This window comes from Lethenteron reissneri, chromosome 38 (assembly GCF_015708825.2).
Source record: "Lethenteron reissneri isolate LAM-NWPU_2019-01 chromosome 38, ASM1570882v1, whole genome shotgun sequence".
NCBI classification, from domain to species: Eukaryota; Metazoa; Chordata; class Hyperoartia; order Petromyzontiformes; family Petromyzontidae; genus Lethenteron; species Lethenteron reissneri.
In genome coordinates, this window is record NC_083816.1 from 11,917,395 (window position 1) to 11,945,145 (window position 27,751).

The window sequence follows — 27,751 nt, forward strand, 5'->3', positions numbered from 1 at the left end:
GAGGTATGATGGGATAGGGTAAATTACGGGTGGATTGATACAATATACACCGATTAATTAAGCGAATTGAAAAAAAGTGTTTTATTTTAAATGTACATTTAATTTGCTCAAGAAAAAAATCTGGTCCCAAGACACCACAGTTAAATTAGCCACGTTACTAATCAGGAGGTGGGTATTATAACCACTTAGATACGTGACAATCAAACAGATCAATGAATATGCGGTTTAATTAAGACATAAACGTGACCAACATACACAGTGCTATGCATCTTTTATGACATTGATGGTTAATTGTATATCGTGGTGTGGCTATGCACAAAGACACACAATCGCACACAAAGATCCCCGCAAAGCCCATTAACAGACTGCTGGGGCAAACGCTGTTAGCGAGCACCTGTTCAGGCCGGAAAGGCGCTCAAGAAGAAGGTGATGTTGCCGGCACCACGCCAGGCAGTCTGCATCTCGCCCGAGTAATGACGTTGATTAGTACCAATGGGAAAGCGAGGGACAATTCTAAGTTAATTCGCCAATGTTGCTAGCCGTGGCCCAGGAATTTAATGGGTTCTCAGTGCAACCTGTGACGCCACTGCTCCACACACACACCGGAGCAGAATGTGTGTGTGTGTGCATTTGCTCATTCACTCGCCCATTCGCGTGTCAAGTGACACGGAAACTCTTCGTGGTTGGTCAGGCAGTGACGAGGCAATGCGACTCATGAGATACCCCTTCGTTAAGCGCTGCATACACACATCTGGTGGTAGCCTACACTCTACAAATACACTCATTAGGTACTGTGAAACTTCACATGATCATGTCAAGCAGGCACTCCAATTAGTGAGCAATAGAAGATAGTATTTGAAAAAGCTTAATTATTCGTTATTTTGGGACAGCTTTTATTAAATTGTCCAATTTAGAAAAAAAACCTTTAGGGTGTTGTGTTCACAACAAACCGAACGGACAGTGACCGACAAACACATGCAAACCATACCCACATGTGTACGTGTGTGACAGCATAACAATTATTACACATGCTGCTGCTGCTGCCTCTTCAGTAGCGTCTTAACATCACACTCGAGACGCACAATGACAGGGCTGCAATGTGAGGAACAGGACATTGTAAGTTGAACGGAATCAGTGTCAATGGTTTCAGAATGGATCAAACACGAACTTTTCTACTTTATATATAGATTTGACAGTTAGTCCTGAAGTTAACACTTTTTTAAATTGCAATGATGAAAGTCTTAAAATACGCTTCAAATCAGACCAACTTTGTCGTCTCAAACAGTGTGTGCTCCTCCCACGATCGATGCTTTTAGTGTCGTGGATAGGCCATCGGTGACATTAACTGCTTACATTTAAACACCTAGTTTTACACGTTTCTATTTATAGCTGTTGGAACTTGTAGGATTCATTGGAAAGGCAACATGGAGCTTATGGAGTTTTCGAGATGAATCCTACAAATGAGCAGACATATGTAATATCCACGTCATTTTGTGCAGCCCAAGGGCATTTCACGGACACCGTTGGACACCGTTATACATAGCAATTTTTTGTTACAAAAATGTTATTTCATCTTGCAATTCAGAGTTCTTTCACAAATGTACTCCATAGCTTTGCGTATATTCCAACATTAACATCTCAATAAAAAACGACTGTGAAATGATGATACCCTCCTCGCAGGCAGATTTAAAGAATGCTTGCAACAACATCACTCGGAGACATTAAGTGGAAATATCAATCTGCAAACACATCCCTCATCTCAAGGCTTGCCAGCGACGCACGTTTAACACTCACTCGCATGTTCTGCCGATGAACAGCGCAGCCAGAACAATAACAAGTGTCCGCAAAGGTATTTATAAAGAGTTCGTCTTGAACAGTTCACCGATTGTTAACATGAACCTACACCGGGGCTAATTGCTCAAGCGCAAGATACGCTCCTTGCGTTCATTTGAACCACAAATCGTTGTACTTATAAGCAAGTTACGTAACCATATGCGTCAATATGCAAACCGTGGATGGTTAGGAAATGTATTCCCGTGATAAATGTGAAAAACGAGCTTTTGTCATTGTTGGTACCGAAACAAACATGCGGCCAAACATGGAAGGATGTTGTACTAATGAACTCGGATTAAAATGATTACTACTCGACGAGCGACAACGCGTTTTAGCCACACGACCAAACATTCGGTGATACAACACAGCAAAAAACAGTCGCACAAAAATGACCCATAGATTGTGATTACGTGTTAACAGCGCCATTTAAAATCAGGTAATGGGGTTTCATTTATTCTGGTCTTAGCACATGGCCAATATTGAATTCCTCACTACGCAGACTCGCAAGTGGCCTCGAGTGGGGTAAAAAACACTTCATATTCGAATTTTAATTAAGTTTAAATCATCACAAATACATTCCCACGATTTCTTAATTGTTAACCACATTTAGCCGCCCAATGCGGCAAGGGAGACGTTTCCAGATACTGTGTTACACCTCCACACAATAGACATTCGGACACCAACGGCGTGAGTAAAATCCACACGCACACGACAAATTGGCATTCAATGTCACTTTTTAAATCGAGCCTCATTTTCTGGATTATAAAAAAATGCAAAAAGTACCGCACAAACATAGAGTCGTCCGATAAAACAAAATTAAAACACAAGATGAAAAGTGAAGGTGTTCAGATTCACACAATTTCTCAACAGCAACATTTACGACCATCGTTGGAGCCCATCATACATTAAAAAAAGGATTAAAATTAGGCCACACAAATAACCTTAGGCATTTCCTAGTCTCTTGTTTGCTAAATGTAATCTCCGCGACTAAAAGTATTAAGTGGCATACGTGGTGAACGTGTTAATGCCTCGTTAGAAACATTGGCAAAGTCTTTATAAATAAGGTTAGTCACAACAAATGTCCTTGGGAGTAATTGGGAACAGAGACATCAACATAAACTATTGCAATGCCAGTTCTTTGCGAACATTTGTAACTAAGCCAAGCTTTGAGATGAAAATATGAAATTCGCAGCAGGAGTCGAACTACCAGTTAAGCACAAGCCAACGTGAAGCCGCGATAATGGAGCCCCCCCTCGCGGCTGAACAGTGTATTTCACGAGACCAGATCTGAGACCAAGAATTCAGGCAAATCAAGGAGACAATCACGGACGTTTTCAATCTCCACGACTCGGCAAGACGACAGTGACGGCCTCATTGTCGACCCATCTGATGAAACCAACTCCCGTGCACACACTCTCTTATTTACGTCACGCCCACGCGCAACTTTCAAATGCAGTTGTTTATATTTATTCTTATTACACACCAAAAACATTCACACACACAAAAACACTCCTTAAATATAGCACTGACTGCATATACAAGGGGCACTAGACGTTAAAGAAAAAAAAATCACAATTGTAGGAAAGATAAATCAAGACTAACAGCTTCTGTACAACACATGGACACGAATCCACATGGCTGCCGCACTGCGTATCGTAATCATATCCTAGATTAAAATGTCCAGCCAGCGCACAATAGAATATGTTAAGATCAAGAGCTAGTTTGACTGCATGCCAACACGGGGTATAAATTGGTCCATCACAGATGCAGCCACAGAGGTTGGTTGGGCCACGTAATCACGCACACACCATTCTCATTAGTGCTTGGCTTGTTTTTTTTATACAGATATGTGCACAAGTCCAAATATTTTACAATTTAAAAGCAACAAAAATGGTTCTCAGTTAACCGCATGTGTAATGTAATTTGTGGCAGATAAATGGTAATTTCTGTCAGGAGAGGTAAGAACTCAAAATTATATGGGTACGTGGACAATGTCCATCTTTGGAAGCGTTCTGATTATTGTTTTCCTGTTGGGTGTGCTGGTGGAGTGTTGAGATTTTTATTGTGGGGCTTTTCCCCTCCAATTATGGGCAAATCTTTTTTTAAAATGTACAGGCATCGTATACGCACTAAATATTTTTCGTCTTAAGTAAAGGACAAATCCGACAAAACATTGTCTACGAAACTTTCAGCTTCATACGCCGCTGTTAGTGTAGGATACTTTGGGTCAATACGCCAACGCCCATTTGCAATGGCAATGTGAATAAATTACTGCTTTTTTATTTTAAAAAGTGCCACGTTCAACTATTGCGCAGGGGAATTAACGTTATACATAAACTACTGTGTGGATGAAGAGAAATCTGCAGCCAAACCGCATCAAGTAAAACCCGGGCACACAGTCGAAGTCAAAGACACACACGTGTGCAAGTTGTTTTTTGATCGGTTAGTCCTACGAATTAAAATCTACATCTCAATGAGGTGCCGCGGTTAGAGCACACAATATTAAAGTTGCGAGCTCAAATTCCAGTCGAGAATCAAATCCGCCGTTTGCCCATTTGATAAACAGAGCAGCAGCAGCACTGGTTGGTGGTTGCCCATGCACGCGTTTGATTACGAAAACGAGACCCCCTTCATTGTAAAATGTCCCATTAAAATCGCAATTGGAAAATACCAGATGGGAAAAACTTCATATATTCATGAAAAACTCAAATGCATGGACAATGAACAGTAGTGGTCCCACGGAGAGACCGACCTCCACCACGACCCTTTGGCATTTGTACCAAGAGCTCGGGATTTTCTTGCCACAGGGAGACCACCTCGGGCCTTCTAGTGCTCGACTAAAGCAGGAGAAAAACTCTGAACATTGACTTGGCATCCCAATGAGAAGCAGGCATGAGTTTTTTACAGTGGCTCATGGGGCAGCCTGAGCGGACGGAAGGGGCGTGGGAGTGGACGAGTGGGGGTAGGCGTTTGGTTCGGTAGGGGTGGACGAGTTGGGGTTGGTGTTGGGTTCGGTCGGGGTGGTGTGGGGTGGGTGTTCAGGGGGCAACCCCCCCCCCCCCCATCATGCTTCATTCCCCTCCCCGTCCTGCGCCTCCCACACGCGCCGCCGCTCGCTCTCGCGAAGCCGCTCCATTTCCGTGTCGCTCAGCGCCGCCCTCTGCCGCACGTCCTCGAACTGGTAGTCGCTCATCAGCACGCCGTCCTCGAACACGGTCACCAGCACGTCCTGCACGGCAAGGGGCGGGATTAAAAGGGCAGAAAGAGGTGGATGGGAGCAGTTAGAGGAGTGCTTTTGGGAAACTGAACTTGATAATGAAAGCAACGTTCCTCAAGCAGAAAGCTTTTAAATCAGTGAACATGACCTGTTATGATGTACACACAAACAAAGAAAACCAAGCAAAATCTAAGAAGCGGCCGAATATAAATACATGTTTCCAAAAACCACTGCGTGCTTTTGGCTAATGAAAAAGCTACTGAATTGACCTTGGTTTGATTTAAATAAAGTTTATTAATCAATCCGTCAACCCAGCAACATGTCTAACTGGCCTTATGCTACCGGTGGTACTCTGAAAGGGCACAACTGGTCCGGAGTTAGCCAGCTTAAACAATGCTGCTGGAAACATTTAGCCACAAGTTCTACAACACTGATGGGACCAAAACGCGATTGTGTTAAGAGACGAAAAGATGCCCGTGTTGTATTAATTTAGCAGCCTCGGCATGTGGAGTGGGGCGACGTACGGTGTTGGGGTCCCCACGCCCCTCTTGCACCGTGTGGAAGGAGCCGTCGGGCGTGCGGTGCAGAGACAGGCGTCCTCGCTTGGAGGCCTTGCCCGGGTCCGTCACGGGGTTCTTGTACACGTTAATCTGCCACGAGACGGAGGCATTCAACACGGCAAGGCAGTGGCAAGAAACGGTGCCAGAGGGCACCAAAGTGTGGAAATGGGCCACACTCGCGCTTATTTACTAGACACACACACACAACGCCGTCATTCATGGACAACAAGATTTCAAGCGGTGCTTGTTTTGTCAAATTAGGACCACACTGCGCACACTTGCTACGACTCAACAGTGAACAACATCTCCCTGTCCGTTCCAGCCCGAGGCTTCCACCGGCAATCTCTGGGCCTGTGTCAACCCGAGTCTTACCCCGGCGATCTCGCCGTCTGTGCGAGTTCGAGGCTTACCCCCTGACCAGCGATCTCCGCATAGCTGCACTTGAACGAGCAGTTGAGGATGTCTCTGTTGACGCGCTGCAGGATGGCGCCGCCAGCCCCAAAGGCCACGTTCTCCACGCTCCAGCGCTCGCGGTGCAGGGCTCGCAGCACCTGCGGGGCCACGCGACCGTTCAAGTCCCCGGTTGGGCAAGTTGTGCATGTGGGCGTGGCGTGCGTGTGGGCGTGTGTGCGTCAAACGAATCATGGGGAGAAGTGGCGCAACGGTTAGCGTACTAGGCTACGGACCCGGTGGCCTTGGGATTGATTCCTGGTCACGGCTAACACCAGCAAGGAGTTAAACACGAACTGGGCCCGAGTCCTAAATAAGTCGGCCGTAAACAAGCACGTGGTGTGTAATTGCCAGCAGTGCGAGAGACGATGGCGCGTGGGTGTGGTGCAGACTGCACCTCTCTCCCTCGTGCATCATTCTGGCCTTTATTAGGCGTTCACTAACAGCATTTGCTTCAACAGTCTATACAGCAATACAGGGGAACATTGTCTTTGTACAGATTTCCCTCTTCATGCGGGAAATGCGTCCCAACAAAAGGGCGCACAAAGCGAAACCGCACGAGGAGACAGCTGCCTGCAGAGTAGTGCACAGTACACATTACACAGTAATACACACAGTACACATTACACAGTAACATACACAGTACCCACACACACAGTATACACAGTACCCACACAACGTCGTCCCACGTCTGACCGCATAGCCACATGTAAAGTTAATTCAAACCACATAGAGCGAGTTTTTGGTAAAAATAGGTTAGCCGCATATACAACGCGACATCGTACAAACACCGAACCCGCATAGAGAGAGGGAAACCTGCTTATCGATAGCGTCCATCTATCTCAGGCTAGGTAAAGTTACAGGTGCCAATGCATCAGTGTGCCAGCTACCTTGACGAGCGTGTGCGTGCCAATGCATCAGTGTGCCAGCTACCTTGACAAGCGTGTGCGTTCCAATGCATCAGTGTGCCAGCTACCTTGACAAGCGTGTGCGTGCCAATGCATCAGTGTGCCAGCTACCTTGACAAGCGTGTGCGTGCCAATGCATCAGTGTGTCAGCTACCTTGACGAGCGTGTGCGTGCCAATGCATCAGTGTGCCAGCTACCTTGACGAGCGTGTGCGTGCCAATGCATCAGTGTGCCAGCTACCTTGACAAGCGTGTGCGTGCCAATGCATCAGTGTGTCAGCTACCTTGACGAGCGTGTGCGTGCCAATGCATCAGTGTGTCAGCTACCTTGACGAGCGTGTGCGTGCCAATGCATCAGTGTGCCAGCTACCTTGACGAGCGTGTGCGTTCCAATGCATCAGTGTGTCAGCTACCTTGACAAGCGTGTGCGTGCCAATGCATCAGTGTGCCAGCTACCTTGACGAGCGTGTGCGTGCCAATGCCGTCGCCTTGGATGACCCGCAGGTAGGGCGGCAGCACCTTAAAGCCGCGCTCGTTTGTCGTCGTCCCAAACTTCTCTCCGAGGATGTTCAACACCTACACAAAGAGGGGCCATCAGACTCGACGTCACGAAGTGTGAAGCGGGATCGTGATCCATTGGCGCCTTCCGATGTATGTGTGCATGTACACTGAACTTCTTTCGCACGGTATGTAGCCAACCGTGCTAAATCGGAGGGGCGCCAATCCCCTAAGAATCACAAAGTTGCCCGAGTTTGGCTCAAATGAGGAGACGACCTCTGGCATCAACAATGAACCAACAATTTTAAAAAGGTGACTTAGCATGTTGAACTTCTTTCGCACCATACAGAGCCAACCGTGCTAACCGGACGCGCACGTTATCGACACGGATCATGAGCCCTCTCCCCCCTCCCCCCTCCTTCACGAGACGCGCGTGGCCGCCCGTCAGCCGGCAGTCGGCTGCCTACCTTGAGCACCATGATGACGGGGTCGCCAGAGTCCGGGCGGATGATGAGCGGCGCCGCGGCGGTGCGCGTGCTCGCCACAAAGTCGTGCAGCTCCTCGCCCCAGATGTGCTCGCACGCGTTGACGATGTCGTAGCTGTCGCTCACGATGGACACGGGCAGCGCGGGGAACTCCTCCAGGATGTAGCGGAATGCGTCGCTCTCCTTCTCCTTGCCCCACGCCGTGATGTTGCTGCGCCGTGCCAACGCGCGCGTGTTACGCAAGCGGCCCCCGGCTTTAGCGCAGGGGTTATTTTATTTTATTTTACCAGGTAAGGCCCACTCAGCTGTGTAGCTGTTTTTCAGAAGCGACCTGGCTACAAATGATAGCTCAACGAATTGGCCTATCACGTGGAAAGAATTTATTGCAGACAAATACTCTAAACGTACGATTCTAAATATGGAGGACCCGGAGAAAATTCCACGAGACGGGCAAACCTCCAAATATACAGCCGTAAGGGTCGGGATTGAACCCACGACCTCCTGTATACCAGGCGAGGTAATTAACGCGTTCCCCATCCCTTAACATCCCGCCACCGTGGCGCCCACGTTTTGCTGGCAATTACAACCAGCTTCAGCACGGGATTTGCCAGAATTGTTAAGACGTCTTCCCGTTTCGGTCTTAACGTCGTACTCAAATTGTAAATGTTGTGGGTTGACTCTCCGACGCACCGGTGCTGAAGTAGTAACCAATTGGCACGTTTTGTTCACGTGATGCGTATGGTGGTGGCGGGTTTAACGACACATTTAGATTTACGCGATCTAACCCAAAACAACCTTTATTATGGGTGGGGATGCGGGGGGGGGGTCGAGTTTGGTGTACCACCCACCTGTGTTCGGAGGCTGGGATCGAGAATCCGGCCATGGGCGAGCCGTAGTATTCGTTGGCGAAGAGGTTCGCGGCCATCGTGTCTGTCCCGCAGAAATTGATGAGGTGAGCCGCGCCTCCGATGCCTGCCGACTAACAGGGGAACAGGAAATCGCACGGAGACCTCCGGCTCAGTCTCACGGACACTCGAGGGAGGGCAGTGCTCTTCACGAGCATGGCGCGGAGAGCGCGTCGAGCGCGAGACCATCACTCGGCAGCTTGGAGAGAAAAACCACAATAAAGATCGCCCTAGAACACGAGCAGCTCTTATCTTGTGCATACACACACACACCTAAGCGGTATGTCCCAGGATGTTTCAAGTGGGAATCTTCATTATTTAGAAAAAAATAGAATTTAAAATCATGGTGAAGTGCATCTTCATGGCACTCGCAACAATCTGATACAATCTAATACATTAATGCAGTGATGCGATTACAGCATGCTACCGAGGAATGCATTAACTTTTCAAAGCAATGTTTTTTTGGCTTTTTCCACAATATTTTGAATTGTGGCTGTCAGCGTCATGTAAAAAGGAATTTTTGCAAGGCCGTACATCTCACACCATGCCACGGAACAATTAACTTCAAGTGATATTACAGAACTACTACCGAGATCCCGTCACACGACCTCCGATCCACACTCTGTGCTGGACTTTACCCTCACAGCCCGCTACAGGAGGTGGCCATCGCAGGGCAGTAGATCCACGTACAGCCTTTCATCAATCCACTGCTGGATGACGGCGACCCCACGTCATGTGGCTCGTGGGGATGTTTCTGGCATATTTCACTCTGCTGGTGGCTCGATAAAGGTGGGGAGCGTAATGGGTCCACCCAAGTACAGCACAACGATGAAGTGATGCACTTCCCTCTGCAGCTCACGTCTGCACCCACAGCCGACAGCACAACCTGCTGCATGTGGCGGTCAACCATCAAATAATCTATCCCGGAGGGCTCAACCCCACTTTGGCTTCCGAAATGTGACCAGATCGGGCGCATACCGGGCGACTTTGTCATAAGCAGCTCAAGCATGCGTGTGCAAAATGGATGCGCGTGCGCACACTCGCACAAGGTGCGTTTGTGTTTTGGACCGAAGCCCTGGAAACACGACGCACCTCGTGTGACGACACGCCGCGATACCCAAAGTCGTGCAGCTTGAACTCGAGGCCCTTGAGGCTGCCGGACGTCTCCTGCAGGTAGACGGCCAGGTACTCCTTCTGCTTGCGCGAGTTGGTGGCCACCGTGATGGGGTACCACGCCTGCACCAGCAGCGTCTGCGGCACGCGGGAAGCGGGAGCGCAGAAAGGGGTCCGGGCACAGCAGCGAGCGATATACTCACCGTGAACAGGTACAGCCCCACAATTGCTTGCTCACGCCACTGCTGGTGGTAGATAGTGCCCCTCTAAAGAGTGTTTGGTCTACTCTTCCACACTGGCCAGATGACTTGGAGAATGTGGGAATACCTACATGTTTAGACCCCACACGCGACTTGCCGATTGACTGTTGCGAACCCATTTATAGAAGGCGGTGAGGGATTTAAGAAACTTGCACCGTCGTTTCAACTGCTGTGTCACGAGACCAAACCGGTGACCTTTGGATGCCGTTACATCATGGCAAGATCCCTGTATGATAATAAATTACAATTTGTTGTTGGAGCCGTGGTGAAATAACGCATTGCGCGTTGAACCCAGCGATACAGAGATAGATCCCTGGCCATGGCCAATGTCAGTGTCGAGCGATGTCCATGGTGCCGCCCCTCTTCACCATCCTCCACTGAACAGCAGCGAGACGAGCGATGTGTGTCCACAGAGTGCATAGAGGCCTTCACGCGGCAGTGGACTGACACAAAGAGCTCTACAAGTATTATTATTATTATTATCATCATCATTCTTTCTTTTATTCTCAGAACCCAATTTAATCACAGACGGCTGCCCAGATTAAAAAGCAGGATCTCAGTGCTGCCAGCTCGTCACTGAAACGCCCAGACACCGCTACACTGCCTAGCTTTGGAGATTCTCCTTGGCCACACTGTGATGTCTGTCTCTCTCGGTAACCAGCGCTCTTCTTTCTTTCACAGATTCAAACCATTGCAACCTCCTATTTCCTGCCATCTCCGAGGCTGTCTTTCCATGTTCTGTTCTTCCCATCGAAATCGCTTACCCCAACCCTCCATTGCATTCCTAGAATCCCCAAATGCACCTGCATTGAACGACAGGAAGATGCCTGTCTTAGAGCTGATTTATTGAAATTCAGGTCTCTCACCCACAATCGTGGCATTAGCAAAAGAAGATAATCTACCAGGAAGCCAAGATCATCCACAGACACTGGGAGAGTGCTAGCTACTGCTCAGTGCTCTATTAGCCACCAACTAACCACCTCACCATATCAGTACACTTGAGAAGCTGGTTTAATTAAAAATGACCAAAACTTAATCTGAATCCAGTACCTCTTCCTCCTACTCCTCCTCCTCCGACGACAACGGTATTTCTCCGATTGAACCAATTTCCAAGGACGTATGAAGACTTCACAACTTGCCACTGGTTTTGTACACTTGCCAATTAAATGCCTGGCAACAGTTTGGCACAACGGGGCTGATAACAGCCGGGCCAGACATGCGTTAAGCTCCAGCAAGCTTGCAACCACCCGGCGCTCGCGACGCACAACATATGCATCTTCACTTAAAAAAATGAAAATGACTTGGCAACGATTGCTATACTCCATTGGGGTCCTTAGTCTAAGAATCCTGCACTGCGGTGGGAGAAGTTACGTTGAGAGAATGTTTAAAGTTGTTATCGGCCAGGGACTTTGAATAATTATTGCCTCCAGAATCCAACAGCTGTCGCTTCCCAAAACAGTGCGAAAATCACTGCCAGACATTTTACCGAGGCCTATTAAGCTTCTCTCAAGCTACGGGACACAGAGGATATTTTAAAATGCACCCAAGATATTATCACTGTCATTATTATATCAATTTTTGCCAGCACAGCTCGCAGTTGTTAAACCACGATAATAATCCGGTAGTGGGGATTCTGGTGATGGTGGTAGCTGGTAATGCCGATTGTTTGGTTGCTACACCACCGGCACATAATGGGCCTACTTTTGGCAATCAAAAATTCAGAGATTTATTTTATGTCTCTATGAATGGCAGGGAACTGACACTCCACCATCAATGAAAGTAATAATGGGCATATGGAATAAATGCGGGGTTGATGCACGCAAGTTGGACATTACTCCTCTGAAAAACTTGGCATGATGGCTCATCCATCCAAGCCGATTTGAATACAACAGTGCTCACAATTGAGATGACAATGAAGTACGTCGACATTGCATTTGTATTTCTCTTACTGTACATAAGGGACATTTCGGAATGCTTAACTATGCATGTCAATGTCTCATTTGTACCGTCGGTCTCCATGTCGCCCCACGTATGCAGTCTCATTTGTACCGTCTAGTTTGTACGCTGGATCTTGTTTGTGCCATCTCATTCATTCTGCCCATTAGTTGTCATGCTCAGTTTTGAGGACCAAGACAAAAATCGATTCTGTATTCGATCCGTAAACATGAACTCACATTTAACTCAACCACAAGAATGATTCACCTTCCATACTTTCAGGTACCTAACAGCGAGCACAGCCCCAAGGCCAATAAAGGTGTGGTTTCTGGTAGGAGCGCGTGTGTGCATGTGTGTGCATGTGTGTGCATGTGCGTGTGTGCGTGTGCGTGCGTGTGCGTGCGTGTGCGTGCGTGTGCGTGTGTCCTTCACTGGTCCTGGGCTTCCCCGAGGTCGACTTTGCCTCAAATGAGTACCGAGTGCAATGTGTAAAAACATTGCCACTTAGGAAACAAAAGGTGGAAGGGCCTGGTGCTGGCCACCCACCCCCCCGTGTGCAGAACCGACCTTCATTGGGTGCTACTCGCTAACAGCACTTGCCCCAACAGTTTGTTAAGGCTATACGGGATATCTTTATCTTCGACTTACCTCCACCCAGCTGGTCAGCCAAAAGCAGGCGGGGTCGGTGTTCTCCACGGTGAACAGGACGTTCCCGACCGGCACCACGGTGCCTTCCGGCACTGCCTTGATGCGCAGAGGCAGTTTCCCATCATGCTTCTGCAGAGAGAACAAGGAAGTGGCTCCCCCCGATCAGCGCGAAGTTGCGGGTCACCATCATCACCTCCGACAGGACCGCGCACTACGTGGCATCAAGAAACCACCACAGTAAAACCTTGGATTGCGAGTAACTTGGTCTGCGAGTGTTTCGCAAGACGAGCAAAACTTTAAAATAAATATTAATTTGATAAACGAGCGAGGTCTTGCAATACGAGTAGTACGTGTATACGCTTTGTCTGCCGAGCATCACGTGATCACAACTGATATACGAGTGCTTTGATATACGAGTTCTTTGGATTACAAAACACGTTTCCGGAACGAATTATGCTCGCAATCCAAGGTTTTACTGTACTTGGTTTCTCTTGTGCCGCGACCGTCACACCCGTTGCTCCCATGAACAAGGAATGATTTCTTTATTCAAGCAGTGTACAGCGTTATTCTGATAAGTATTAATCACGTGCATATGCTATTGTTTTCGTGACCCGGGTCTCTCTGGAGAAATAAACTTTTGGTCTCAATGGACGAATCATCAGCGGCCACGGTCTATCAACTGCTGGATGAAAGATGTCCCATGCCGTCGCCATGCCTCATGGTCCCGTGATGCCACAATTTGCGTCTCAACAGATGCCTTCGCTCCATCTCTGCAGTGTTCATCCTCTCGGGCACATTTCGTCCTTTGCCTGCTATTCCACCACCAGGCTCGCCCATCGGCCATCATCCCTTGGAGCCCCACGTCCTCTCAGAGCCCACTTACTCCTCCTCACAGTAAATACGACGCATCTCCGATTTGCATGCGTTTCCCAATCCATATACTGCAGCGGTCTTTTAGTGTAATGCAACTCCAAGCAAGCTTTTTGTGCACTTGTCAGAATGGGTTCCATTTTCTTTGCCCAGTATCCACTTATCACAAAGGGTAATACGCAATGATTGAAAACTCCCTCCGTCGGACACATTTGCCATGCCAATTTTTACGACAGAGTTTAGACTCTCAAAAAGTCTGTCCTGCTCTTAATCACCTTTTCATTCAATCACTTAAGATCAGGATATTTATTTATACTGGAGGAATCTGATGAGCTATAAAACTCTTTTCACAGACGTCCAGTAGATCTTGATCTGCCTTCAACAATTCCTTAGATTCTGCTGCGTTTTCAGGATGTTCCCCAAACGTTTATATATATATATATATATTGTACACGGTTTCTGTTTTGCACGTTAAACATCCGCGTTCCACATTTACAAATCGTGTCACCTCCAAGATGTGCATCCATCCAGCTTCGTTGAAAATAGGTTGACCAAAGTGCTTCAAGTAAAACTCCTTCGCGTCCTCAATCTTCTTCCTCGACACCACTTGGCCTGCGAATGAGAGGTGGAATTGGGTCAAATGTGAGCCACAGAGCTGAACAACAAACAAAACAACCAACCCAATAAAGTGTTACCCCTCGGTATAATTGCACTTTTCAAATCGAGATTTTAGAACTCCTGCCTTTACAACTACTTCCTGTTCAAGTTCGTTGTCCTTCCCCCGCACCTCCGATTGGCAGGGTTGGCCACGTACGGTACGAAAGAATTTCAATATACATGCATCATATTGACCGTTTAGAATCGTAATTGGACATCCGCAGGACACGTGGCTAGAAGGGTGATGGCCGGTGATCAAAACCTGCGTCATACTGGCAGCCAAAGGAGGGAACATTCCTGAGAGGAGGCTTGCTTTGGAGAGAAGCGTTCATTGGGCTCATTGGCAGTTGCAACGAAAGACCTTGGAGAGATGGCGATAGCTTTGGAAGGTCTTTACCCTGCAATGGTTGCTGCTGCTGATGATCAATTTGAAGAGGGTTCTGTGCATAATCTGTAGAGGGAGTGGATGAAGGCTCAAGGAGGAAGAGTTGCCGATGTCCTTCGGTGACCCTTGGGAGAAACACGTGGGGGAGCGGCGCATCGCGTTGCGCCATCCGTGCCTCTCTCATGCAGAGGCTGATTTAGCCAAAGGAATGCTCGCTTACTGGACGCTGGCCAAAATCTGCGAGCCAATCTGTTGGCTATAATTAAAAGGGAGTGTGTGTTCGTGTTAATCACCACGGCCGGATTAGTGGAGGAGCAATTGATGAGGGTTCAACATCTCTTTTGTCGATTAGCAGAAAAACTTGAAGGGAGAAATGATTTATGCCTGTCGAAGTGTTCCGGTTTCGTGAACACTGTATTATTCATGTCAAGCAGCTCGCTGGACTGTGCTGTAAATAGTGCACGAGGTTGAACGGAAAAATAAATCCAACAATAGTGCTAAATAATTATTTTAACCACAGCTTTGGTGAATATTCAATCGACTGGCACCCTTTTATTCTGATACGTAAAACAAAACACTACTGTAATAAAAAAAGAACCCACTGAAATCGGTACAGAACAAGGGTCACTGTCAATTCACCAAACCGGGCATTTAATTTCACCAGCTTTGGTTTGGAGGAGCCGCATCTCGTGGTTGCAGTCGCTGACGTACCCCCATTACACACGGCATTCAATTTAAAAACAACTATTTTCTAAACAAGTGATACGGTTCATGTATCGTGAGCTGAACATATTAATCAATAAAATAATCCTCAATTCATTTGCCAATACATATTACCTTGGCTACATCAAAACAGACCACATGGTTTAGTAATGTCTTAAAACGATATTTTTTTCTTACGGATTTTTGTCAATCTGGTGCAGGTTGACAACCCTCCCCAATGCGATGTCACCATGGGGGTCGCCTGTGACCTTACTTCACCACTTGTCAATACACAGCTGAACTGGTTCAGATATCAATCGTCACTGTTGCTAGCCGTGGCCGGACATAAGAGCCCGTGTCACCCGGTTTGTAACGCAGTGCATGCTAATGAATGTGCCACAGCTCCACCCGATATCGTGCGGAGTCATTAAATGGAAGGGTTTGAAATTATTTATGGGAATATAAAAATGACATACCGTAAGGCCTGTCAATCTGATAAAGTGGTAGAATTTGACAGCAAGGGTTACAAAAAACTCACTCTTTAAATAGTATTTTCCAAAAAGCTTCATTGATCGTGTTGAGTCTATCTTCAAAAAGACACCATACCTCAACATGGTTACCCCCAAGATGCACTGTGCTAGCAACTTTTGATGATTCTACGCTGAATACAAACGAGTTTATTGCCAACATCTTTTACTGTTGGGGGGGTTTGTTCGTTACTCAATATATATATCAATAGGAAACTGTGTAAAAATTCAAGAATCTTCATCAGGAAATTGATACATTTTTATTTTGACCAGGGTTCCATGGTGCCTAGTGCAGTCTCCAATTATTATTCACTTCATCATCTCTCTCGCCTCCATCGACTGCATTCTATGAAGGGTCACTGCCCACAATGACACCCGATATAGAAAAGGTTGCATTTTAAAGCAGTGTTATTGACACACGTGTTGAGTTTTTGGTTTTTGTGCTTGTGCACGATTGAAAAATAATTTGACAAAGCAAAAATGGCCAGGAATAATGAAAGTCATTCAAAAGAAATGTACGATTGATCTTCACATGCATGAAAGGCACTCGTGAACGCAGGTGGCACACCCTCGGTCTTGGGAACCACGCCTAATAAGCACAGCACGTGGCCCATAGGAGGATTAATGACATCTAAAAAACACATTTTTTTGTTAATAACGTCTCAAATTAGAATCAGACAAAATCACCCAGAGTGCAGCCAATCTAAAGACGCTACACAGAGCCAAGCTTGGATAGTTGTCAAATGGGCAACCACCATGGTTAACAGGTGCTATAGGCTGCTGCTGCTGCTGTAGGGCAATGTTATGAGTAGCAGGTGTCAGTGCAGCGATATCCATTGTTATACTGTACTTGTAGGATTCAATGTCTACGCTCCATGCCTTTACCAACCTGCACTAACTAGCATAGTGGAGCAACCCCATGACCGACACGTACACACATCACGAGAACAATGTTATTATGTAAACTAATATCATCGACTCATCCATTAATAGCGCACAGATTCCAAAGCCCCTTTCTGGAGTGTCCTATATTCGGACGTTTAATTATAAAATGTCCCCATAAACTATGTGCACCCATGACAGTTCAGTTCATGATAAAGGTGCAGTGAACAATCTGGGAAACCAGTCGGTTACACAAACATCTGGTTTGTTGAGATGTTGACTGCACTGTACAAAGACACCAGACCATATTCTTTCGATTTTTAACAGTTGGACAAGAGTCAAACATCTAAACAACAGACACAAGGCCGTTAATTAGAGATGCGACAATTCATCGATTAACATTAAAGCTCAGGACACGTGCGTTACACTCCACGTTTAAACTTGATTTTGTTTTTATCGCGGGAGGGGGCTTATCGTGACATCCCTAGCCACCGATACAAATCTTTTCACGCACCTCCGATGAGCACGGTTGGCTACGTACGGTGGAAAAGAAGTTCAACGTACATGGATACATTTTCCTGCAAGATACCGTCAGGAATACGCGCGTACGAAACGAGCGCGCTTTGCACTGCGATGCGCCCACCGAGGGCTTGCGTGCGTGCAGAAAGGCACCTGCGAAGTACTTGCGCAGAGTGTACTGAAGACCAAAGACGACCACCTCCCCGAACTTGACCTCGCCGTCCACGGCTCCGTTGAGCTTCCCGCCGCGGCACTCGAAGTAGGAGTAGACGGTGGTCGTGTTGGGAGGGTACTGCTTGTAGTGCGTCACCTGCGCACAGGAACGGGAATGATAGTCATGATGGAATGTACAACACTTATCTAGAAAGAGAGCTTGACAGCTCAACGGATTCCTCCAGATTAAATATTTACATTCTGATAAGGATTTCGGTTAAATCTTGACCGAAAGCTTTCGTGACTGCAGGAATTCATATTCTTTGGGTGTTTCGGAAAAGTTACGTAGAACCAAAAAACTAAAACAGCCTGCCTCAGCAGCTTTCCTCCTCCTTTTCTACTCCCGATGACGATTGCTTGTGTTGCGATCGAAACGTCGTAGTTTTTTTGTTCTTTGTGAGACTTTACCGAAAGACCCAAAGAATAAGGATTTGTGTATTTTGGTTTATTTTTTACAAACCCATGTTAAGCACCAGCCCTTCTTTAAGCATCTAAACTCTGGACCCAGTTTTACTCTCTATGGGGTTCATCAGCAGTCCAATAACAATTACCAATGGTTTACAAGGTGCATTTACTTGCTAATGTTATACAGTATGTAGGCTAATGAAGTGAACAAAACACTGAAGAGGAAAAAAGGAGAAAATACAAAATGGGACAGTGGAGGGAAATCCTGAATCTAAACAATTCCAAGGGGTGGGAATTGTGACAAGTCCACAATAAAAGTAGTTTTTAAATCCTTTATATTAAGTTCGCGTGCTTGCTTGCTTGCTTAGGACCGTGCAAATCTTTCGGTCGTTTTTTAACCCACTTCCCGTGATCCAATCGAGCTGACATTTTCCACACAGACTCGTTGTGCCAGACAATTATTGTTCGTGAAAAAAAATTCCCAAAATTTTACACTTTTTAGGCAAAAAAAATGTATTTTACATATATTCAAATAGAACGCATTCATGGCTTTGGCTGAACGTCAGAGTGTAAGAGCCCAGAGCGTAACCCCTCCACAGGCCGTGGCGGAGTAGCGCAGTTAGTAGCGCCCTCGCTTCCCATGCCAAAGGTCGCGGGATCGATCCCCGCGTCCTCCACAGGCAAATATATTTTTAAATCCTTTATATTAAGTTCGCCGCCACGCATATAAAGGATTTATAGTGAAAAACTTTGTTTTTACGGGTTTACTTGTTACATTTACAGATACCATGAAGACAGATTTTTTAAATCATACTTTTCCTGAATTGCTATGGATTTGTTTATTTATAATTCATCAATTTGTAATGCTGAATACGTAATTACCCCCAAAATGTTTAAGTTTTAATCTGCCAGTTGAAGTCTCATGGTTTGTTATTTTTTAAAGTCTAAGTGCCTGGCACCTATTTGTAGTGAAAGCCACGAGATGGGATTTGTTTTAAATGAACGCTGCTTTGTTGTTGTGGCATCGCGATTAGCGGACTGCGCCACGAACCGGGGCACCCCAGTTAGATTACTGGCCACGGCTAACATCAGGTCACAAGTGATATCTGAACTGGCCCCGGGCTCCCCCATCCCCAACCCGTACTGACCAGCGTGGTGAAGTATGGTTAAACAGCCCCCATTATCGACACAGCGTGGGAAGGCGTTCAGACTGCCAATGATGCACTTAAAATTATACCAGCTACAAAGGCCATAATGCAGTAGGAGGATAAACATGTCTGTGGATTGTATATCACATGCACAATGTTTGCATTGAAGCCAACAAATAATCTCTAGAGTCTGAACCCTTTCAACACTGGAAGCGTGCAATGTCTGCCGTTAACGCTGTAGGCCTATTTTACTACTATATTTACCCAAGAACGTCAGTGTGTAACGCGCGTGACGTAACTCCACGTCGACCAGCCCCCCTCATTAATAATCATGAACAGGTTACGTCTTTCAAATGGACCCCCCTCATTAATAATCATGAGCCGGTGACGTCACTCCACATGGGGTAGGGGGGGGGCACCTCCTCCCCCTCCTCAGCGTCAACTCACAACCCTCACTACAAAGGCAGAACCCTCACATCACGCGATCTCCGTAACGCTGTTGAGACGTAGAAGTAAAAAGGACGTCATGATAAACAAGGGATTATAACCTTAAAATAAAATAAGTCTGTGTCACCGCGGCCTTACACATTGCACACGAATGGATGCAGCGAATACCATGTCGCGGGCTGCTTTTCGCTTGCATGTTGCAAATTTACTGCCATACACCCGTCCTTGGACGGGCTCAAGGCTCGCTGTAAAGAATCTCGAATAACAAAAACATCGAAAGCTAAAAAAAACGGATGTGACACTGCGATTACTTTCTCACCCCACCGCTGGTGAGGTGGCCTCCCCTAGAGGAAGCTCTAGAAGGCCCCTCTTGACGGTATTGGCCTACTCGTTCATACTGCACAGGCATCTTCGAAGATTTGGAAATACCCACACTTCACCCCACCACATGAAACCTTGCCAAGTGGACTAACCAGGGTGTAGTAATTCATACTCTTGGGGTGACAGCGGTGGGCGAGTTTGAGAGACTTGCACTCTTGATTCAACTGGTGTGTCAGGAAATCAACTCGAACCGCACCACAGGCGACTACTCACTGTGGTGTTTCCATTTATACTTTTAACAAGTATAACCCGTAAAAACAAAGTTTTTCACTATAAATCCTTTATATGCGTGGCGGCTAGAGTCCTCTCGTCCTCTGTCTTGAGATGGCTGCCACCTATGGGTCAGATGATTGCATGGCAGCATTAAGCAATTGGTAATGAAATATAATATTTTTGTCCTAAAAAGTGTAAAATTTTTTAAAAAAATTTTCACGAACATTAATTGTCACGCAAAACGAGTCTGTGTGGAAAATGTCAGCTCGATTGGATCACGGGAAGTGGGTTAAAAAACGACCGAAAGATTTGCACGGTCCTAAGCAAGCAAGCACGCGAACTTAATATAAAGGATTTAAAAATGGACAGAGTTAGGGGGATTTTTGTTTTTTTACAATTTTTCCCAACGTTTAAACTGCCGTGCCAGGACATTGAATCAAACCGACAACCTCTTGACTGCAAGTACAGTGTGCTAAACGTTGCCGCACGGAAACATCCCAAATCGATTACCTGACAGCAAATCTAACCGAGGTCCACAAAGTCAGTCTAACTTTAGTCCCAGCTATGGCTGGCAGCGAGGATGCTGTACATACGATCTAAATAAGGCAGGAGCTGGCACAGATCAAAGTACTGTAACTGCTGACAGATGATTGCATGCCATTGGTAAAGCATTTGCTTGGAGCCACGTTTGTCCTTCTGGCAAGGGCTTCAATTCGTTTTGCGGAAATCCACCCCATTCTGAGCAGGACGGCGACGTCACTCTGGGACAGCGTCACAGCATAACAATTAACTGTTCGTTTGCAACTTGAAAAACACGTGAGAATTTAACATTTGCATAATGAGGTTTGTGCACAAAAGTCATGTCGTAGAGAAACGACACCGTAATTAAAACCGATTATATTTCTCAAGTCTATTTATACTTTGCTAAATTAACATATTTCCAAAATAACACGTCACAACTCTGTACGCCAGGCATTATCCGACAACAGAAACTCGTTCCTGTGTGCTCTCGGCCACTGTTACTTTGTCCGACCTTGTTTGTGTGCGTATCTTTGAAAGTTTGTTTGAGCACAAAGCGGCCTGTGGTTGTGGAGAAATTTTTGTACTTGGCAGAGGAAGAAAAAAAATCGCACCTTAGAATTCAGTTTAAAGTTCAGTTACGTAATTGAGTGTTAAGTCTCCCAAAGCTCTGAGCTCATTAAGTTGGCTAGATTTATTTACAATTTTAATTCATCTGTTGGTTTCTCAGAGAGACCCTTTGATACAGGTGATTCCACAAAGTATAATACATTCATTCGCTCAAATACAAAACCTGTCACAAGCACAGGTGTAGTACAGTGTCTTGGACAAACAGCCACTGACTGAGACACAACAGACAAATGATTAAAATATACAAACACCTACAATACTTTAACCCCACCATACACGACCTGCCAATTTGCTTCGCTGTGGTGCAACCATGTACAGTATACTCTACTGAAACTGCTGGGATTAATAGAGGCAAGGGGGGGGGGGGGAAGCTGAAATTCAAACATTTCGTCGTCATCATTTCCTTGTCGAATATTTGTTTTCAGGTTTTACATGTCGATTCTAACCTCTGAAAACCTCCCAATAAATACTTTGGTGAGGATCAGGGTTCGTGGTGGGTATCTGTGTTAACCATTAAACCACAGCTGCATACAAGCGTCTCAAAGAGACACTGAAAGGAACACGGAAGAAATATTACTCAATGGAGGCGAAATAAAACCTAGACGGAGTTGACCTGGTGGTTGACCTCCGAGTCATCGACTCTGGGTCCAACTGCAGGCAGCTATTGTGATTAAATAGGGCCTCAAGTGTAGCGAGTTTATGATCTGAACCTTGATGCCAATAATGACAAACGTGGCCAGCCCATAAGATTTAGTTCCGATCTTAAATTTGAATAAATCCCAGCTCTGAGGAAAAAAAAAACCCATCAGTTGATTGTCATGCGCTGAACATTACTCTCCATGCAGAGCAGGTAAGAAAGTGGAATTTGTATGTGTATTTAAAATCCTTTGGTGGCCCATTATCACCGAGGCTGAGCGTTTTTTTTTAAAGCATTACATTGTCATAGCAAGGACTCATCTCATAGATTGGTCAATTATATTTCAATGATGTACACGTGATTACTTTCTCATTAAAACAATATTTTTTAGACATGTATTTTCAAGGTTAGCGCGGTTGAAGTCATGTACTCCACAGAAAAAAAAATGATACAAAAACCATTGTAAGATTTTTATGGTTCAGAGCTTTACCAAATTAATTCTACTGGTAAAATATCCTAATGGATTCTTAGGAATCCTTCAATAACGCCAAGAGCACAACTGGGATACAACGTTATTATGCTATGTGTTTGTTTCTTTTAACAATATTTAAACAATATTTCCCAGTCACAGCAAAAATAACGCCAAAAACCCCCTTAATAACATTGAAGGTACTTTCCTCAACGTATCCGATATGCTGTGAATAAACAGAATTCAGGATATAAAACCAGACATAAAAAGGCGTCTTGGTAGATAGGCAATGTACTTGAAATTTAAATTTTGCTCAATAATCCAGGTACAAATATGAAATAGATGTATAGTACATGTGCAGATGGAAAGCCCTTTTTAAGCCCTGCTGGATGAGGGCTTATACACACCGTGCAGCACTCAGGAGTTATTTTACCCTACTCCATGGTGTAGGCAGCAGGGAGCATAGAAGTACAACACAACTGTGGATTTCTTGTCACTTTCCTCTGCAGCTGACCCCTCACCAAGTAAAGCTGTTCTACATGGTGGTCACACACAAAAGACCTATCCAGGCTCAACCCTGCCTATCTTGGGAGATCTGATGAGATCAGGCGTATTCCAGGTGATTTGGTCCTAGGCGTGAAAACACATGGCCCACAAAGCACGGATCATATCCAAAGCAGCTGCCGAGAGTCTAGTTACGTGGGTTTAATACGTGCCTTACTGCAATGACCTTCACATCACACATCCTTTCAGGCGCGTCCATTAGGAATACAGTGCACTGTATGGCAGTGTCAAACCGAGTCGGATATACCCATTGGCAACCAAAAGTAAACGATACACACTCCTTTCAATTCATTGTAAAGGGTTTGTACCAGTAGTTTCCTAAAAAAAAAACTCATGGGCCTCTGAGATCCGACACCAGGACACAGGCGGTGCTTATAGAGGTAGTGGCGGAGATGCAGCAGGGAAAGAAGACCCCAGCTGTTTGCGCTGTGTGTTTAACCTTACTCGCATGGAGCAACTGTGCAGTCTAAAACGAACCCGGCATACTCCCAAGGTTATTTGTGCCTGCTCGCTGTTGGTAAGGGCTAATGGAAAGGTCAGCGCATGCATTGTGCATTTACAATACACGCCAAAACATTTTAGTCCATCCACTGACAAAAATACACCGCGGTTTTTCTCAGTTAATTGGGTTTCAGTCATTTTCCAAGAGAGCAAAAGATAAAATACATTTGTTTAACCGTTATTAATATTGCAGCATCATTATGTTCTGCTTGCAAGAGAGAGGGCTTGGACAAAGTACAGAATATCAGGAACATTGTTACACACGGTACACTGATTAAACATTTGCACGAACTGAGAACAAATGCCAATTTTTGGGAAAATGTTCTGATATCAACGAAAAACTAAAGTACAAAGGCATTTCGATTTAAAGCTTTCGTGACTGCAGGGATTCATCTTCTTGGTTCTTTCGGTAAAGTCACCTAGAATGGAAATAATAAAATAATAAAAATAAAACATAATATAAACGTCGTGAGAATAATTTATGTTTTATTTTTATTATTTTATTATTTCCATTCTACGTGACTTTACCGAAAGAACCAAGAAGATACAAAGGCATTCATTCTCAGCCCTTTATCCAGTCTTTGGTAGATGAAAGCCTCCCCAGCTACTAATCATATTTCGCCATGCTGATCAACGTGGGTTGAGGCAGGGAAATCCATGACAGAATTAGAAATCATGCCACACATGTTAGCCATGGCCGAGAATTGAACTTTGGTCCCCAGGCTCGTAGCGCAATCCGCTAAACAATGCACTATGAATCTACCTCTAAAGTATTATAACATAGCATTCGTTTTAATACTTAAAACATTTATAATTGCAGTATCACAGCATAACTATGCAAAGAGTCAGCTGTATACAAGCCAACCATGGCATCACGCCAGTTTCACAAAACATTCACAAACCAACGAAAATGGGGAAATAAGTTGTTACATTTGTGGATTCATAATGAAACTGAAATTTAAATACCTTAAGAAACAGACTACAAGCCAATACGCATATGACCGAATCAAAGCATAAATGGACCAAGCTATGTGCATGCTATTCAACAAGTATGTTATTTCAAAGTTACAGAGTAATATTGCGCATTGGCAAATGGTATTTGCAATGTCATACAGTACTTGTTACTCCGGTGTTAAAGTTGTTCAACTGGAATATTACACATTCTTCCTGACAAACACGTGTTTATTACTCTCAAGCACCTGTAATAAAAGGGTCTTTATTTGCATAAAACCACTTGATTACGGTTACTGGGAATGCTATGGCAAGTTTAATGACATCAGGTCTTGCACATCATTAAGTGTTTGTGCATCGTATCGTTGTTGCTGCGATGCCCAAAACAGTGTGGTAGTTACTCTAAAATGATATACTACCATTTGTCAATCGACTCTCTTAGGATGAAGGCCTCCGCCACTCCGTGTTGATCATGTGGGGTTGTATTTGACGACACTTCAACACGCGAGTCAGTGTAGGGGTTAAGGGGGAGGTCATTGACCAGGAGAGAAACTCGGGCTGCCGGCTTAACTGCCCAATGTGCTACTTCTAAACAAATTACCAATTGTTTTGCAGAAAATAACAGTGGACAAGTGTGGAGTTTCACCGATTTAAACCTACTCACAACCACGGAGGTGTTATGGGTACTGTCTTCAATGCATAGCGTCTAACAAGGCGGTTGTGTCAAGCCAGTTTCAACATCCTCTTTTCGGGAACTAAAGACCCCACACGGCCTGGCATTCCAGTATCACAACCTGTTTATGACGTAGACGACTTTAAGCATCACTGACGAGAATGTTCAACTGCATCAGCAAGGTCTCCGTCATCATGTGCGTTACGTCAAATGCCCTATGGTGTTACGAAAGGCCAATCTGTGACAGATTGAGTCATGCCTATGCTCTAATCAGAAAAATATGAAAACCAATCATTTTGCGCATCCATTATATAATAGCCTAGAAATGTAGAAGATTTACGAATAAGGCAGGGTTACCCTTGAGTGTTAAATGCTTTATACCTCATGCTAAGAAGTGAAACATACATACCGTCCTATCATCAAGTAATTTGCCTCTCAGTGTGACAAAGCCATTGTAAATGGAGTAAAGTCTGCTATGGGTTATGGCGATGGCAATAAAGTTCTCACAATATATTAACTTCATGTTAAGGATAAAGACTTGCACAGAAATGCAAGACAACTGTATATGGAATATTACTGCTAAGGATCCCATTACTGTATGCCAAATATTTACAAGCGTCCCCGTGTTCAAGTGAACAATGCACACTACTCAACTTATTCGGTGTTCCTGATCCAATCAAGGCAATTCCATGTTTCTATGGCGAAGATCAGTCTCTTCACAGGACAACCAGTAAACTTGTCACCAAGTGCTCACCATGTAGCCAATTGCAGAATAAACGTAGTGCAGAAATGGCACTTCCACAGTGCTGCCATCTCGCAAATGTAATGTACAATCTAAAACAGCACCTTTATATGGACAATCATCTTCTAGAGGGAACTGTAGAAGACAATCGTGTTCTAGAAAGGCACGACAACTTTCACTTGGCATACATGTTGTTGGCTGAGATTTTTCAAGTTGCGTGCAAAGACTCGACTACTGAATCTTTAAACATGCTTTCACAGTCAGAGGTTGATTGGTTTCCCTCATTTTGGACAAGATCAGCATACAGTTGAAATTGCCTTAAGTGTCGTGCTAACAATATGAATCAGAAACAATCGCCAACATCAGTGGACCAGGTATTGTACCTCCTGCAAACTGTGGCATTAAAGCGAGCAAAGAGTGAGGCTCTAGCAGTGAAGAGCAGAGAAACGTACACACGGAGGCTTCGTCATTTCTTTCAAAGTTACGAGACATCTCAAGACCAGCCATGGTCGCTCCACTGCTGGATGAATGCCACCACCTCTCACGACCGCGAGTTGTTTTAATTCACCCGGCCAGGGTCTCGCACTCGGCCGTTCATCTTCACCACCATCATCATCACCCGGCATCACTGTGGCCGTGTCCCCTCCTGACCAGGCCCATCAACCCACTTCTTACCACAGGATCAATCCTTATATGACCAGAAGCGTGTTTGCTTGCAAGTGCACCCCCACGTGTACTGTGGTTAATGCAGACAGGATTCTTTGCAAATAAAAAAGGTTTCTATTTGGCGTTTGAACATCTTAACACCTGTTTTAACGCCAGAAAGGGTAAAACGTATTCTTATTTTTCATAAAAGGATGAATTACGTCTTTAACCTGCTCACGTCTCCGAATGCAATTCTAAGCATGCATCCCTGAGAGCCGATTTGCATCATTGCAATACATGCAGTGAATACAAAGACCGCGTTCTAAAGGGGTTATCTATAGTCACGATAACATCAAAGGTCCTACACACAAACAAAGTCGCATGCTCAATGTTGTCAATTCGACGTGAAGCCAGCCAGGGTGGCCGCTCGCCCCCCGATTCAGCCCAGCGACAGTGGCGGCGTACATTCCACATTCGTGCGGCGGGGAAAGTCCATCCACTCGACACCCACCGCTGAAGGTAATGGATCAAATTTCGAAAAAAACATGACGTTAGCGCCGTAATATGCACGAACATCAGCCACGTAAGTGATTGCGAGCGATCTGTAGCCCGTGGGCCCCGTCTGGACAAGCGACGGGGCATCGCAACACGACGGGGCAAGGCGCCGCCGCTCGAGGTTCAATGAACGACGAAGGCCTCGGACCGCCTCGCCACCAAGAACCCTGCCGACATTCACACAACTACAGGCGACGGCGGCGGCAGTCTCCACGATTCGTGGGTTCTCTCTCTAAATAAAGAACACAAACACGCGGCGCTGTTTGTGTTTTAGTGCGTGGGGCCTGCCCCAGAACGACTGCGACCGGCGCCGCTTTGTAAATGGCAGCGCGCATCGGCGGCGCCTCCGAGTGAGACACACGGAGAGAGAGACAGAGAGAGAGAGTCGACATCTAACAACAACAATAACCCCAATAACGAGGTTGACAAGGAGCGGTGGGACAGGGGGGAGAAGCGGGGCGAGACCTTGTACGAGTCCGTGGCGAGGACGATGTTGAAGGACGCTGCTGCCATCTCTGCCGCTGCGTGCGCGCTGCTGGGAGCCGCTGCCGCTGCTCAGACTCAGACTCCTCTTCCTGGAGCCCCGTGAGGGCGGCCCACACGCCGCGCCTTTTATACACTCACCACTACCACCACCCACACACTCACACACACTACACTACTACCACCCACACACACACCACACAACACACACACTCACAACAC

General features: G+C 45.8%; 1 protein-coding gene across 1 annotated transcript; it reads right to left on the minus strand.

The window, feature by feature from the left end:
• Positions 1–211: 211 nt before the first annotated feature.
• LOC133351780 (nicotinamide phosphoribosyltransferase-like) lies at positions 212–27,751 on the minus strand. The gene is made up of 11 exons (XM_061567291.1): positions 27,512–27,751; positions 17,507–17,663; positions 14,190–14,293; positions 12,812–12,940; positions 9,948–10,106; positions 8,799–8,929; positions 7,933–8,161; positions 7,424–7,543; positions 6,021–6,161; positions 5,575–5,700; positions 212–5,062 (listed from the first exon to the last, which is right to left on the minus strand). Exons 1-11 carry the CDS (start codon positions 27,557–27,559, stop codon positions 4,898–4,900), a joined length of 1,509 nt encoding a protein of 502 aa, XP_061423275.1. The 5' UTR covers positions 27,560–27,751; the 3' UTR covers positions 212–4,897.

What these genes read in the sequence shown, in the direction of transcription:
- LOC133351780 (XM_061567291.1), bottom strand. Translation starts at nt 27,559, where the DNA reads ATGGCAGCAGCGTCCTTCAACATCGTCCTCGCCACGGACTCGTACAAG. An exon ending in TCTGCGCAAGTACTTCGCAG is followed by an intron (nt 14,294 to 17,506) that starts GTGCCTTTCTGC and finishes TCTCATTCGCAG; the next exon opens with GCCAAGTGGTGTCGAGGAAG. An exon ending in GGCGTGGGGACCCCAACACC is followed by an intron (nt 5,063 to 5,574) that starts GTACGTCGCCCC and finishes CTTGCCGTGCAG; the next exon opens with GACGTGCTGGTGACCGTGTT.